This window comes from Pseudorca crassidens, chromosome 3 (genome assembly GCF_039906515.1).
Source record: "Pseudorca crassidens isolate mPseCra1 chromosome 3, mPseCra1.hap1, whole genome shotgun sequence".
Taxonomy (NCBI): Eukaryota; Metazoa; Chordata; class Mammalia; order Artiodactyla; family Delphinidae; genus Pseudorca; species Pseudorca crassidens.
Window position 1 is genome coordinate 144,751,233 of NC_090298.1, and position 12,889 is coordinate 144,764,121.

At 45.9% G+C, this 12,889-nt stretch overlaps 1 protein-coding gene across 3 annotated transcripts; it reads right to left on the bottom strand.

The window, feature by feature from the left end:
- Positions 1-3,724: 3,724 nt before the first annotated feature.
- RPL26L1 (ribosomal protein L26 like 1) lies at positions 3,725-12,182 on the bottom strand. 3 transcript variants are annotated; one of them, XM_067732841.1, is made up of 4 exons: positions 12,035-12,182; positions 11,529-11,705; positions 4,787-4,927; positions 3,725-4,038 (listed from the first exon to the last, which is right to left on the bottom strand). In XM_067732841.1, exons 1-4 carry the CDS (start codon positions 12,161-12,163, stop codon positions 3,910-3,912), a joined length of 576 nt encoding a protein of 191 aa, XP_067588942.1. In that variant the 5' UTR covers positions 12,164-12,182; the 3' UTR covers positions 3,725-3,909. The 3 variants fall into 3 exon arrangements, with proteins under 3 accessions (XP_067588942.1, XP_067588943.1, XP_067588944.1); XM_067732842.1 differs by having other exon boundaries at positions 12,031-12,103; XM_067732843.1 differs by lacking the exon at positions 12,035-12,182 and adding an exon at positions 11,940-11,964.
- Between the last annotated feature and the right edge of the window lie 707 nt (positions 12,183-12,889).

Below are 12,889 nucleotides of genomic sequence, written 5' to 3' on the forward strand. Positions count from 1 at the left end.
TGTGGCGAGCGGGGGCTACTCTTCGTTGCGGTGCGCGAGCATCTCATTGCCGTGGCTTCTCCTGCTGCAGAGCATGGGCTCTAGGCACGTGGGCTTCAGTAGTGGTGGCTAGTGGGCTCTAGAGTGCAGGCTCAGCAGTTGTGGCACACGGGCCTAGTTGCTCCGCGGCATGTGGGATCTTCCCAGACCAGGGCTCGAACCCATGTCCCCTGCATTGGCAGGCGGATTCTTAACCACTGTGCCACCAGGGAAGCCCGTCTTGTACCTTTTTATGTTGTACTATATATATAAGTATTACTTCTTTAAAAAAAAACAAATTAATTTAAAAGAACAATGAACAAAGACCCAAGCCATTACCAGATTGGAACTGCTCAAAGTCTGTAGCATCAGCAGAGTATGAAGGACTCTTGGTTAGTACAGTTCTGCCGGGTTCCCAGAAGATTTGGTTACTTATTTGCCTACCCAACTCACATGGAAACTCTGTAGCTGAACATCTCAACCCAAGTGCACTATGAAAGCAGACATTCAGAATCAGTTATGTGAAGTTTAAAAGTTTGGAGTTTTCCCAAAATAGCACAGGGGACTCACTCAAGTAAATGGACATCTGCAAATTTGATGAAAAGGTCAGTAGGAAACTGCTTAATTCAAACTCATTCCAGGAAACATGCTAAAACCCCCCAGGCCAAAACCTTGATAAGCAGGCCCACCCAGCTGGCATTCTGCAGTCTCCATTTCCTGCAGCAGCCCAAACATGATATTGCTGCCTTTAAACACTCCCGCTTTGTTCAAGAACCAGCATTTATCCAAACTCCCTGGAGAAAAACTTTCCCCTCTGCTCCTTCAGACAAACGCACTGCCAATCTCCTTAGAAAGACAATAGCTAACATTTGCTGAGTTCTCTGTGCTTTACACACAGTATCTCAAGTAGTAAGTCTGACAACTCTGTGAAGTAGGTACTCTTGTCTTCCTTTCTTTCCCTTTCTTTCTTTTTTCTTTCCTCTTTCTCCTTCCTTCCTTCCTTCCTTCTTTCTTCTTAATAAATTTGTTTACTTATTTTTGGCTGCGTTGGGTCTTCGTTGCTGCACACCGTCTTTCTTTAGTTGCGGCAAGCGGGGGCTACTCTTCATTGCAGTGCACGGGCTTCTCATTGCAGGGGCTTCTCTTGCTGCGGAGCACAGGCTCTAGGCGCGCAGGCTTCAGTAGTTGTGGCACACGGGCTCAGTAGTTGTGGCGCATGGGCTTAGTTGCGCCACAGCATGTGGGATCTTCCCAGACCAGGGCTCAAACCCATGTCCCCTACGTTGGCAGGCAGATTCTTAACCACTGCGCCACCAGTGGAAGTCCCAGAGGTAGGTACTCTTCATCTCCATTTTATAAATGACAAACCTGAGGCCCAGAGAGGTTTGGCCATTTGCCCAGGGTCACACAGCTAGAAGCCGACTGAGCTGGGATTAGAGCTCTCAGTTGATGTCAAATTCCCACTCTTGATCATGCACTATTATTCACATGGCTGATGATAAAAAGCCTGGTGTGACTTGGGGAGATTACAGCTCTCAAAGCTCTTATCTATCACTTGTATTGAACAAAGTTGCTGAAAAGAAACCAAATCTAACTCTTAGGAAATACAATTTAAGTTTCATGGTGAGCGTAATGGCTGGAGCCTAGGGCCCAGACCAGGCATCAGAAGATGTCATCCTACTACAAATATGATCTAGTTTGAAATCTGACTTTTATGCAAATTTGGGGCCCTGAAACATGTGTTGTTCGAGAATGAAGACAAAACCTCAAATTAGAAAAATAAACCACAGCCCTTGCTGGTTGACCTACTTGTTATGCTCCCTAGACATATGGTTCAGTGTGCTAACATAGCCACCATGTTTTGGGCACCTGCTCTATTTTATCTGCTGTGTGTATGTATACATCCTAATCCACAATTTCCCAAATTTACCTAGTCATAAGCATCATACAAGGGCCATGTGAAAAATACAGATGCACACGAGACCTGAAGAGTTCTCTCTTCAGACGTACTGTATCACAGAATCTCCAGGCAAGAGGTGGAGACTATTTTAGCAACCACCCACGTGACTCCTAAAATCAGGGGGATCTGGTGGACTGCTACTTTAATTTTCAGCCTTGAAGATCAGCGTTTCCAGCTTCTTACATAGACTAGAGAAACAGAGGGTCATAAAAACGGCTGTCTGAAGACCACAGGACTTGAATCGAGATCCGTCTGGCTACGGAGCCAGCATCATTCCGCCTACTCTTAAATCAATGCCACAGTCAGAGCATGCATATTGAGTTCTGTGGTTTGTGATCTTAGCAATCTTTTGTGAAAAATCATTCCTTCTTTGAGTGCAAAGTGAATGTCAGAATTTGAAATAGAAGTTAATTGAACAATAATAGCGATATTAGAATTTATACACTCCCACTATCAAAGTGTGCTCAGAAATAGCCCATTTGATCATGGCATTTTATTTCTGCATTTAACATGAGACAGGAAGGCAATGAAGGTATTACCATCTTTTTACTCTGAGAAAATGGAAGCTCAGAGATGAGCTGTTTGCTCAAAGGCCTTTGACTGTCCAGTGGTAGAGCTGGGATTGGAGCTTGACCACTGGTGACAATGCTTTTCCCACTAAGCACTAATGCTTTTACTGCTACAGACACGTAAATTCTTCTCTGTTCCATATAAATATGTAGGCTCTTGTCAGACTCCAGTAAAGGGCTGACTTAAGAGCAGGAGGAACACCAGAGGCAGGTGGCTGTGGGAGGTGAATGTCCTTTGATGCACTGAGGCCTGGGTTCAAATCCCAGCTCTATCTCTTAGGCTCTCTGGGATTTGGACAATTAACCTCAACTCATTTTCTTCACCAGTCAAAATGGGAAATAACTGATTCAATCAACATTTATTAAGAAACACCAGAGTGTCAGATAAACCCTGTGTTACTAGAGAGCCATAAAAGGCTGTTTAATGCATTAATCAATAGATTATTTATCCCAGGGTTGGCAAGGGAGGATTCTAGATGTGGCTCTGAAGCTAATCGTAAAGAATGACTAGAAGTTAGACCTGGGGTCTAAAACTCAGTTGCCACTGGGGGTAGACAACAGGGTACCCTGGCTCCACACAACCGATGCTGCGCAGGATCAGGGCCTCATACAGCTAGATGAAGCACAAGATCTGGATTTCTCTGTGATCTCATAAGTTTTAAATGTTGGAAATTAAATTATGAAAACAACAGAAGGACAAGCAAAATCTATTTGTAAACCAAGTCTTGCCTGTAGACTGTCAGTTTTCTGAGTTAGCCCCGGGAAAGAGGAGGGCATTTCAGTCACATGGAAATAGCATTAGCAAGGTCAAGACTTGGGCAGGGCAGCTGGGTCCGCGAGCTGCATGCCCTTGGGTTTGGTTGGGGTGTGAGGGAGAGGAAGCTGGCCAGAGAGCAGACTGGCAGGCTTGAGGGTGAGTGCTGAGCAGCACTGCCCTCTGTGTGTGCCAGTTCACAGCCGGACCTACACTGAGTGGGACAACCTCTGCGTCAGGGACCAGAGCCCTGTCCTGTCTGCCCCGTCGGCGTGAGGGTCCAGGCAGGAGCAGGGCTGTCTTAACCTCACTGCTGCTATATTGTGCTGCCCTGTAGATTAAGCATGTGAAAGACTGGCAGTGGGGAACTGAAAGTAAGATGGATTTTATCTAAAAGGCAATAAATATGTTTTGGAACAAGAAAACGTGTCCAATTTTTATTCATAAAATTATTAATCGAAACAGCAAAAGTAGATATACAGAGCCACATATCAATAACGAAACGGGAAGGAAATGAAATGTTCCAGAGACACCTGGAAAAGTTTCAAAGAAATACACATCAGGCAAAAGAATCTACAGATAAACCGTGGTTGCGCAAAAGGTTATATTCATTCCTGCATTTTCTCAATAAGTTCTTCCTTATATTTGCCTTTCTCTTTTCCAACTTGTCGAGATTTGGCTTTGCGTTCAAGAATTTTTTTCCGATCTTTGTCCAGTTTTAGCCTGGTGATAACCACCTGTTAGCATGAGAGAACAAACAGATATTGAATATATATATATATATTTTTTAAGGAGAAAGGACTTATAACCAGCAGATCTTCCCTCGACAACAGTAGCTTGGGTTCCTTCTTCTGCTACCCAATGCCCAGCTCCTAACTCTTGAGGATCTAGAAGACCATTTAGGTAATTTAGTGGGACGAAGTGTTGTTTAGCTTGTGAAACATTATACTACCCACATGGATGGTTTGCCTATCCACGTCGGCAGTATAATTTGCCCTTGGCTGGCAAAATGCGTTGTTTTAAAAATACCTGCATTCCCACCAGCTGCTGGGCAATACAGAGATCATAAAGATGAGTGAGACCCAACCATTCTGCCCTTAAGGATCTGAAACTCTGGAGGAGAGACCCTACAATATAACGTATAAAATGGGAGGTTAAAGGAGGAACAGCATATTCCACCAGGTGGGTGTGAGGGCCGAAGGAAGAGGTGTTCTCTCTTCTCCCTCTGGACACTCTCTAGTGGGAAAGTGATGCCTGGAACACTCTTGCTACCAGCTTGCAGACGGGGCCTTCATCAAGGATGACAAAACAGACAGGGAAAGGAACTGGATCCCTCATGATATCACTAAGCCAGTGAACCAACCAAGCCTTCCTCCCAAGGAAGTCCTTACCATGGCCGCCTGTGCAGAAAGTACCAACAGCCAACAACTCTAGTAGGAATGCTATGCTATACGCCCACTACCACTGCGCAGTCCCAGGCCATACCTTGCTTGGGTGAATGCCCACGTGGACAGTTGTGCCATTAGCCTTCTCGCGCTGCACCCGCTCGATGTAGATGACATATTTCTTTCTGTACACCTGGACTACCTTGCCAATTTGCTGACCTTTGTAGTGTCCTCGAACCACCTGAGAGAAAATACAAAAGAGAATTCTCCCCATTTCTAATGCTTGAACATCATAGTGAGGAAACTAATTATCAGGAACACACAGGCTAAAAATAGAACTTTTTGTATTCAGTCAAATTTTGAATTTTGATTCAATCAAAATCAGCTGGGTTTTTTTTTTTTTTTTTTAGTATAAATCTGCTTTGTATTATTCTAAGTCAGGTGGAAATTCTTTGCCTGTATTTTTTTCTTCTCTTACCTGAACAAAACATTCCTTGAACTAAGATGGTCATCACATGACTAGTCCTGAGAGTAAAAAAATATAATCGCTGTACATCTAAAACTAGTACATGTTAGGGACTTCCCTGGTGGTCCAGTGGTTAAGAATCCACCTGCCAATGCAGGGGACATGGGTTCAATCCCTGGTCTAGGAAGATCCCACATGCCGTGGAGCAACTAAGCCTGTGCACCATAACTACTAAGCCCACATGCCACAACTACTGAACTCCCTGCGCTCTAGGGCCCGTGTGCCACAACTACTGAAGCCCATGCGTCTAGAGCCCATGCTCCACAACAAGAGAAGTCACCACAATGAGAAGCCCGTGCACTGCAACGAAGAGTAGCCCCCGCTCGCCGTAACTAGAGAAAGTCCGCATGCAGCAACAAAGACCCAATGCAGCCAAAAATAAATATTAAAAATAAATAAATAAATAAAACTAATACGTGTTATACATCAATTATAGCTCAATTTTTTACAAAAAGTAAAATAAAAAAAATATATAATCACTCTCAAGATCTAAACAGAGAATGGTTAAAGAAATTATACTGAGTAACTGAATCACTTTGCTGTACACCAGAAACTAACACAACATTGTAAATCAACTATACTTCAATTAAAAAAAAAATTATATTGAGATTCTCAGGCAACCATCTAAAACCCCATGTTTTCAAAAAACAATTTATGACCAAGGAAAATGCTCAAGATATGACCTTTAGAGAAAAAAGAAGAATACAAGGCTATATATATAGTCTGAATCTTATGTGTATATGCTTCATATATGTATATGGCATGTAACATGAGATGAAGATATATCCAAATGTCAATAATGGTTGCCATTAGGAAGGAAGGAGAATTACTGATGACTATTTTTTAATTTATGTTCTTTTAAATTTCAAGATTTCTACAATTAATACAAATATTTTATAGTCAGAAAAAAAAACGTTAAATTAAAATCTTGTGGGCTACTTCTGCAACTAAAAATCAGCTCATGCTCCAATTCTATTCAAAAACTAACTAGATTATGGTTTCCCTAAAAATGTAGCCATATAAGCACAGAGGAAATACCACATGTAAAGAATTGGCGAATCTCAATACTCCTAAAATGTCTACCTACATTGTTCAGCTTACTCACCACGGTGATTTTCAGGTTGAAAAGACAACAGCCATGCATGCCTCACTGAAGATCCACCACAGTCTACGTGACCAGAGACCCTCACATGGAAAAAGTAGGTGAAAAAGCCCCTATTAAGTATCATCCTGATTGAAGAAAGGTGTTAATAAAAGGAGTCAAAGGGACACCCGTGATAAAGAGCAGTGGACAAACGCTAGACCCAGCGAGGAGGGAGACAGGATAAGACTCAATAGACTGTGGAAAGGTGAGGGAGAAGAGGCGAGGATGACATCCAGAGTCTGGCTGGGCAACTGGATGGATGGATGTGCCTTTCCCGGAGGCATGGAACATGAAAATTCCATACAGAGCGGGAAGGCCAACTGCGCTGGTGACAAAGACCTGCGAGTCATCCGAAGAGATGGCAACTCAAAGCTTGATTTTACTTAGGGAGCTGGTGGTACGGGAATGTAGAAATCTAAGAAAAGCCGACATTTTGGAAGAGCTTACGAAAGAGACTGAAGTGGCCAGGAAGAATGGCAAACCAGGAAGTGTGGTGTTAGAGTAGCCAAGACAAGAAGGTCAAATGCCCTAGGATGGTCAACTGCTAGAAGGATAAAGTAACAGATGACAACAAGCTGGTCACTGGTGGTCATGGCTACAGTGCTTTCGGTGGAGCAGTGGGATGGAAGCCGTTACGCTAAGGCAATGAGTTCACCGGAGGTGAGAAGACGAAGGTGAAAAAAGACTGACCCAAGGAGTTTGGATCTGAAGAGGATGAGAGAGAGGACACATGTTCAACGTGGATGTGAAGTTAAGGGATAATTTTCTATTTTTAAAGAGGGGGAAACATGAATATGTTTAAATGCTGATGAGAAGGAACAAGTATGGAGGAAGAGGTAAAGGAAACTGTAGAGAAAGGGGATAATGGATAGAAGGATCTCAAGAGGGCAGAAGAGAGTGGTGGATGTCACATGCAGTGGCAGCAGGATAGCATACACAGAAGCAGAGATTTCTCTTTCACTGTAACAGGAGAGAATGAAGATGGGAGGGGTGCCACTGCAGGTAAGCCAGAGGGTGTGGAGCCGGGAGTTGTGCAAGATCCTGGACAATAGTTCGAATTTCCTCTGTAAAGCAGGAGGCATAGTCAACTGCTCAGAGAGAGGTAGGTGAGACTTGGAAGATCCCAAGAGAGAAAAGGCAGTTTTAACAAACCTAACTGGGACGATTTTATTCTCCTGGTCAGAGAAGTGCTTACCCAGTATGGCCTTTGGAGTTAAGAGACCTGGATTCCTGGCTCAGACACTCATTTTCTATATTATTCTTTATTACTTTACCTGAGTTTCATTTTCTTCATATCTAAAAAGGAAACCATTCATAACCCCACAGGCATTAAAAAAACGGCAGCTCCTTCTCCCCTGCCCTCCTTCTCCTTTTTTTTTTTTTTACACATTTAAAAAAAATTTATTTATTTTTGGCCGTGTTGGGTCTTCGTTGCTGCGCACCATCCTTCTCTAGTTGCGGCGAGCGGGAGCTACTCTTCGTTGCGGTGCACAGGCTTCCCATTGCAGTGGCCTCTCTTGTTTCGGAGCACGGGCTCTAGGCGCATGGGCTTCAGTAGTTGTGACACGTGGGCTCAGTAGTTGTGGCTCGCAGGCTCTAGAGCGCAGGCTCAGTAGTTGTGGTACATGGGCTTAGTTGCTCCGCGGCATGTGGGATCTTCCCGGACCAGGGCTCGAACCCGTGTCCCCTGTGTTGGCAGGTGGATTCTTAACCACTGTACCACCTGGGAAGCCCCTGCCCTCCTTTTCTTTATCTCATCTTCTAATTCCAACCCGTCAATAGTTTTCATCCATTCAATAAATATTGATTGTGCCCCTGTTGTGTGCCAGGCTCTGCACTGAGGTCAGGTAACAAAAAAGAAGAGTTCTCTGGCCTCACGGATCTTAGTCTGATGGGTAGTAGGCAGCTGAGAGGTAAACATGCAAATATATAATCCTAACTGGAACAGGGCACATGGGAAGATACTGAGATGATAAAAAATGGTCTACGTCATATTAGGGTGACGCTACATGGTTTTACATCTGCCAAAACTCACCTGTGCATTTCACTGTATGTAAATTATGCCTCAGTTTTTTTAAAAAAAGACCTCAAATTGTGTTCATTGCTATGAAAAAAGAATAAAGGATGCTATACTAAAATACTGAGTAAAGTATCTGGGAAGGCTTTTCTGAGGAAGTGACATTAATATAAGACCTGCAAAAGGAGGAGTTAGCCAGGTAAAGGGGAGAAGAGCACTCCAGGCAGAGGGAGCATTCTGGACAAAGATGCAGAGAGAGAAAAGATTTAGGTGCATTTCTTTTTTTTTTTTTTTTTTTTTTTTTAGGTGCATTTAAGGACCTGAAAAGACCAATGTGTTTGAAGTACAGAGCATGTGGGGGATAATAAGATGAGATGAGGTCAGAGAATTAGACCTGGACTGGCTCACGCAGGGCCTTGTCAGAGATTTAGATTTTACCGTCAGCACATCAAGCACCACTGACAGGTTTTAAGCAGGATCTGATTTGCAAACAATGCCACTCTGTGGAGAATGGACTACAGTAACAGTGGAAGCTACAAATGCTTTGAACTAAAATGGAAATATAAAGAAGTGGTCAGATTCAAGAGGTATTTTGGAGGTAAAATCAACAAGACTTAGTGATCGATTAGAAGAGAGGGGTTAGGGAAAGTTAATAATAATTTAAAGGTTTATGATATACCTAAGTGGGGAGATAGAAGTGTCACTTACTGAGGTGTGAAAGATGGGACGAGAATCAGATTTTAGAGGCAGTGGGAATATCAGGATCTCATGCATAAGAAGCTTGAGATGTCTGTGAGATATCCCAATACAGATGTTCAGCAGGCAGTTAGATCTACAGCTCTGTGGTCAGAAAAGTAGTTTGGACTGGGATGTAAAAGAGGAAGGTGTTAGCACAGAGCAGACATTTAAAACTTTAGGAATAAATATTACCATCTAGGTAGACCATGTAGGCCAGCCAGTGGAAGACCAGGTGCAGGCCCTGTGACAAACTCCAGCATTTAGGGAGCAGGCAGAGGAGAAATAGCCAGCAAAGGAGTCTGGGAAGTTGCAAGTAAATTGTGAGCCTGAAGTGTCACAGAAGCTAAAAAGAGAAGCTGTTTCAAGAAGTAAGGTGGTGCAACCTATGCCAAATGCTGCTGAAAAAGTCAAGGACAGGGCTTCCCTGGTAGCGCAGTGGTTAAGAATCCGCCTGCCAATGCAGGGGACATGGGTTCGAGCCCTGGTCCGGGAAGATCCCACACGCTGCAGAGCAACTAAGCCCATGCGCCACAACTGCTGAGCCTGCACTCTAGGGCCCGTGAGCCACAACTACTGAGCTCGCGTGCTACAACTACTGAAGCCCACGCACCGAGAGCCCGTGCTCCACAAGAGAAGACACGGCAATGAGAAGCCCGTGCACCACAATGAAGAGTAGCCCCCGCTCGCTGCAACTAGAGAAAGCCCACACGCAGCAACAAAGACTCAACGCAGCCAGAAAAAAAAAAAAAACAAAAGTCAAGGACAGTGAGACCAAGATGTGACCACTGAATTTAGTCACAAAGAGGTCAGTGGGGACTTCCCTGGTGGCACAGTGGTTAAGAATCTGCCGCCAATTCAGGGGACACAGGTTCAAGCCCTGGTCCGGGACGATCCCACATGCTGTGGAACAACTAAGCCCATGCGCCACAACTACTGAGCCTGCACTCTACACCCCGCGAGCCGCAACTAGTGAGCCCACGTGCCACAAGTACTGAAGCCCACGCGCCTAGAGCCCATGCCCCACAACAAGAGAAGCCCGTGCACCGCAAGAAAGAGAAAGCCCCACGCAGCAACAAAGACCCAATGCAGCAATAAGTAAATACATACATACATACATAAATAAATAAGAGGTTATTGGTGATCTCAGCCAAGAGCAGTTTCTATAAAGTAAAGAGTCCAGATTTTCCAGGTCTCTTGCAAAACTGAAGAATCTGACAACAACTGAACGTAACTGAAGAGTCTTCATTTCCCTAGCGCAGCAATGGGCTGAGGGTATATGACTATCTCCCTTAAAAGAGCCCACTTCCTTTAATTTGCCTAACTAGACCCTAGAGGCATTTGCAATCCCCCCCATTCTAGAACATGCCTGATGGGAAGGATCCAGGAGAGAAGAGGTTGAACCCTCCTTCTGAATTATTTTTTTCTATGCTATTCCTGTTACAATCTCAGCCTAACTTATCCCCTGCTTCCAGTCTTTTCCTCCTCAAAGCTTCAGAGTCCCAGTGCCTTAGGTGATCCACCAAATCCCTTACTTCATTCTCTAAAACAATGGTTCTCAACTGGGGGAGGGTGGCAGGGGTGGATTTTGCTCCCCAGAGACACTGGGCAATACCTGGAAATATTTCTGCTTGTCGTAACTGTGAGGAGGTGCTACTGGCATCTAGTGGGGAGAGACCAGGGATGCTGCTAAACATCCTACAGTGCACAGGAGAGCTCAGCACAACAAAGAATTATCCAGCCCAAGAAGTCAATAGTGCTGAGGTTTTAAGAGGGGCCTGTAGGTCCTGTGCACTGTTAGTGTTCTAGGGAACACTGCCTGGTAAGTGCTCAATAAATATTCCCTCGAGGAATGAACATAGCCCCTGTCTATTTTACTCACCCTCACTTCGCCTCTCTACTACACATCCTAATCCTAAGCTCCAGTCACAGAGAACAGAGGGCTTATACTTTCTCACATGGGCCGTACTCTCACAATTTCAGACCTCTGACTTGCTGCTGCTTCTCCATTCTCCCTGCCAAGTCCAGCACCATCAAATGCCCAGCTTCCACTAAACTCAATGATAACAAGACCCTACTCTTACTGCAAAACATTCCCCTGCAAAGTCTGGTTCAAATAGCCACCCTGGGTAATGCCTGGCAAACTAGCAGCCTCCGCAGACAAAATAAGAAAACAAGAGTTTTGCTTGGTTGGTACAGTATATTTCTCAAATTATTATTATTAAAGAATTGAGTTGGAATGCTCTAAATTAGGCTGGACAGGCGCTCTCTGGTGACTCTGGGCCCCATCTCCGGTCTAACACATCTGCAGGCTCACATTACCTGCCAGTCCTCCACGTCCAAGCACACTCGACGTTCTCAGGCGAAGGCGGCGCCCGAGCGCCACGCAGCTGGGTAACTAGAGCCCGGAGGACACTTACCTGGACCTCGTCGTCCTTGCGGATGGGCATGGAGCGAACGTTGTATTTCTGCCGCAGCTCCTTGGAGAGTGGAGACGACATGATCTTCCTGCGCACGTGGGAGGGGGCATTGAAGTGACGTTTGCGGTTTTTGCTGCGGTCCGAGGTCACGAAGGGGTTGAATTTCATGGTGACGGTCTGCAAAGAAAGGCAAGGGAGAGGGAGAAGGGACGCTCAATGGGGTACCGGGGCATTCTCTGCATCCGGGACACTTCTCCCATCCCTGCGCAAGGGCTCTAGGGAGGTGGCCTCGGAAGAAGGCGACTGAAGGAAAACGAAGGATGTGAGGGGTCTGGGTGTTACACAGAGGAAAGCGTGCGTGGGGAGCACATGCTTGACTAAACGGATCTGGGCCGAAGGTGGCACTGGGACCTTGAGGCTAACTGAGGGAGGAGGGCTCGGACTGCACGGTTCGGGGTCCCGCAGAGACACCTCCAGGGAGGCAGGCAGCCCCTGCACTCACCTACCTGCCGACCGCAGGTTTCAGACCCTGGGCGCGCAAGGCCGGAAGTGAGGCTTCCTTGCCGCGCAAGCGCAGAAAGAAAGCAATGCTCCATTCCTATCGGAACGAAACTGAATAGCGCCCCCTCCGGCATGGGGTGGGATCGCAGTGCCTCGTTTTCGGGGGCCACGGGAGCGCTAGGCGGCTCCGGGAGTCATGCCTGGAACCCGGTGACTTCGTGCCGCTGGGGAGAAGGGGCACTTTTGTAGGGCCTGCAATAAAGGCTTGTTGATGTTCTTTTAATAGGTACATTATCAGTAGTCTCTCTCCTACCCCAAACTCTTTGCCCGTTACCCTCCGCAGAGGTCGTCTAGGCGTATGGTAGGGGTAATTTAACATCATGATTTAACATTGCTGTAAATGCAATCGGCTAACTTGCTTCTTCAAAATCACCGAGGAGCCTGTTCAAAATGCAGATTTTTGTGTTCCACCACAGCCCTGCAAAATCAGACAGCGTTAGGTCGGGGTCTGGGGCTCTGAATTTAGAGCAAGCACTTCCCCTCACCAAAGATTTTGAGGCGCACGCATGTTTGAGCGTCATTACAAACCAACCACTTGGCTTTGCAAAACTTCACCCCAGAGCTTCCCTGGTGGCGCAGTGGTTGAGAGTCCGCCTGCCGATGTAGGGGACACGGGTTCGTGCCCCGGTCCAGGAAGATCCCACATGGCGCGGAGTGGCTGGGCCCGTGAGCCATGGCCGCTGAGCCTGCGCGTCCGGAGCCTGTGCTCCGCAACGGGAGAGGCCACAACAGTGAGAGGCCTGCGTACCAAACAAACAAATTTCACCCCAGTCTTCTAGCCCTTTTTAGAAGAGCTGGAG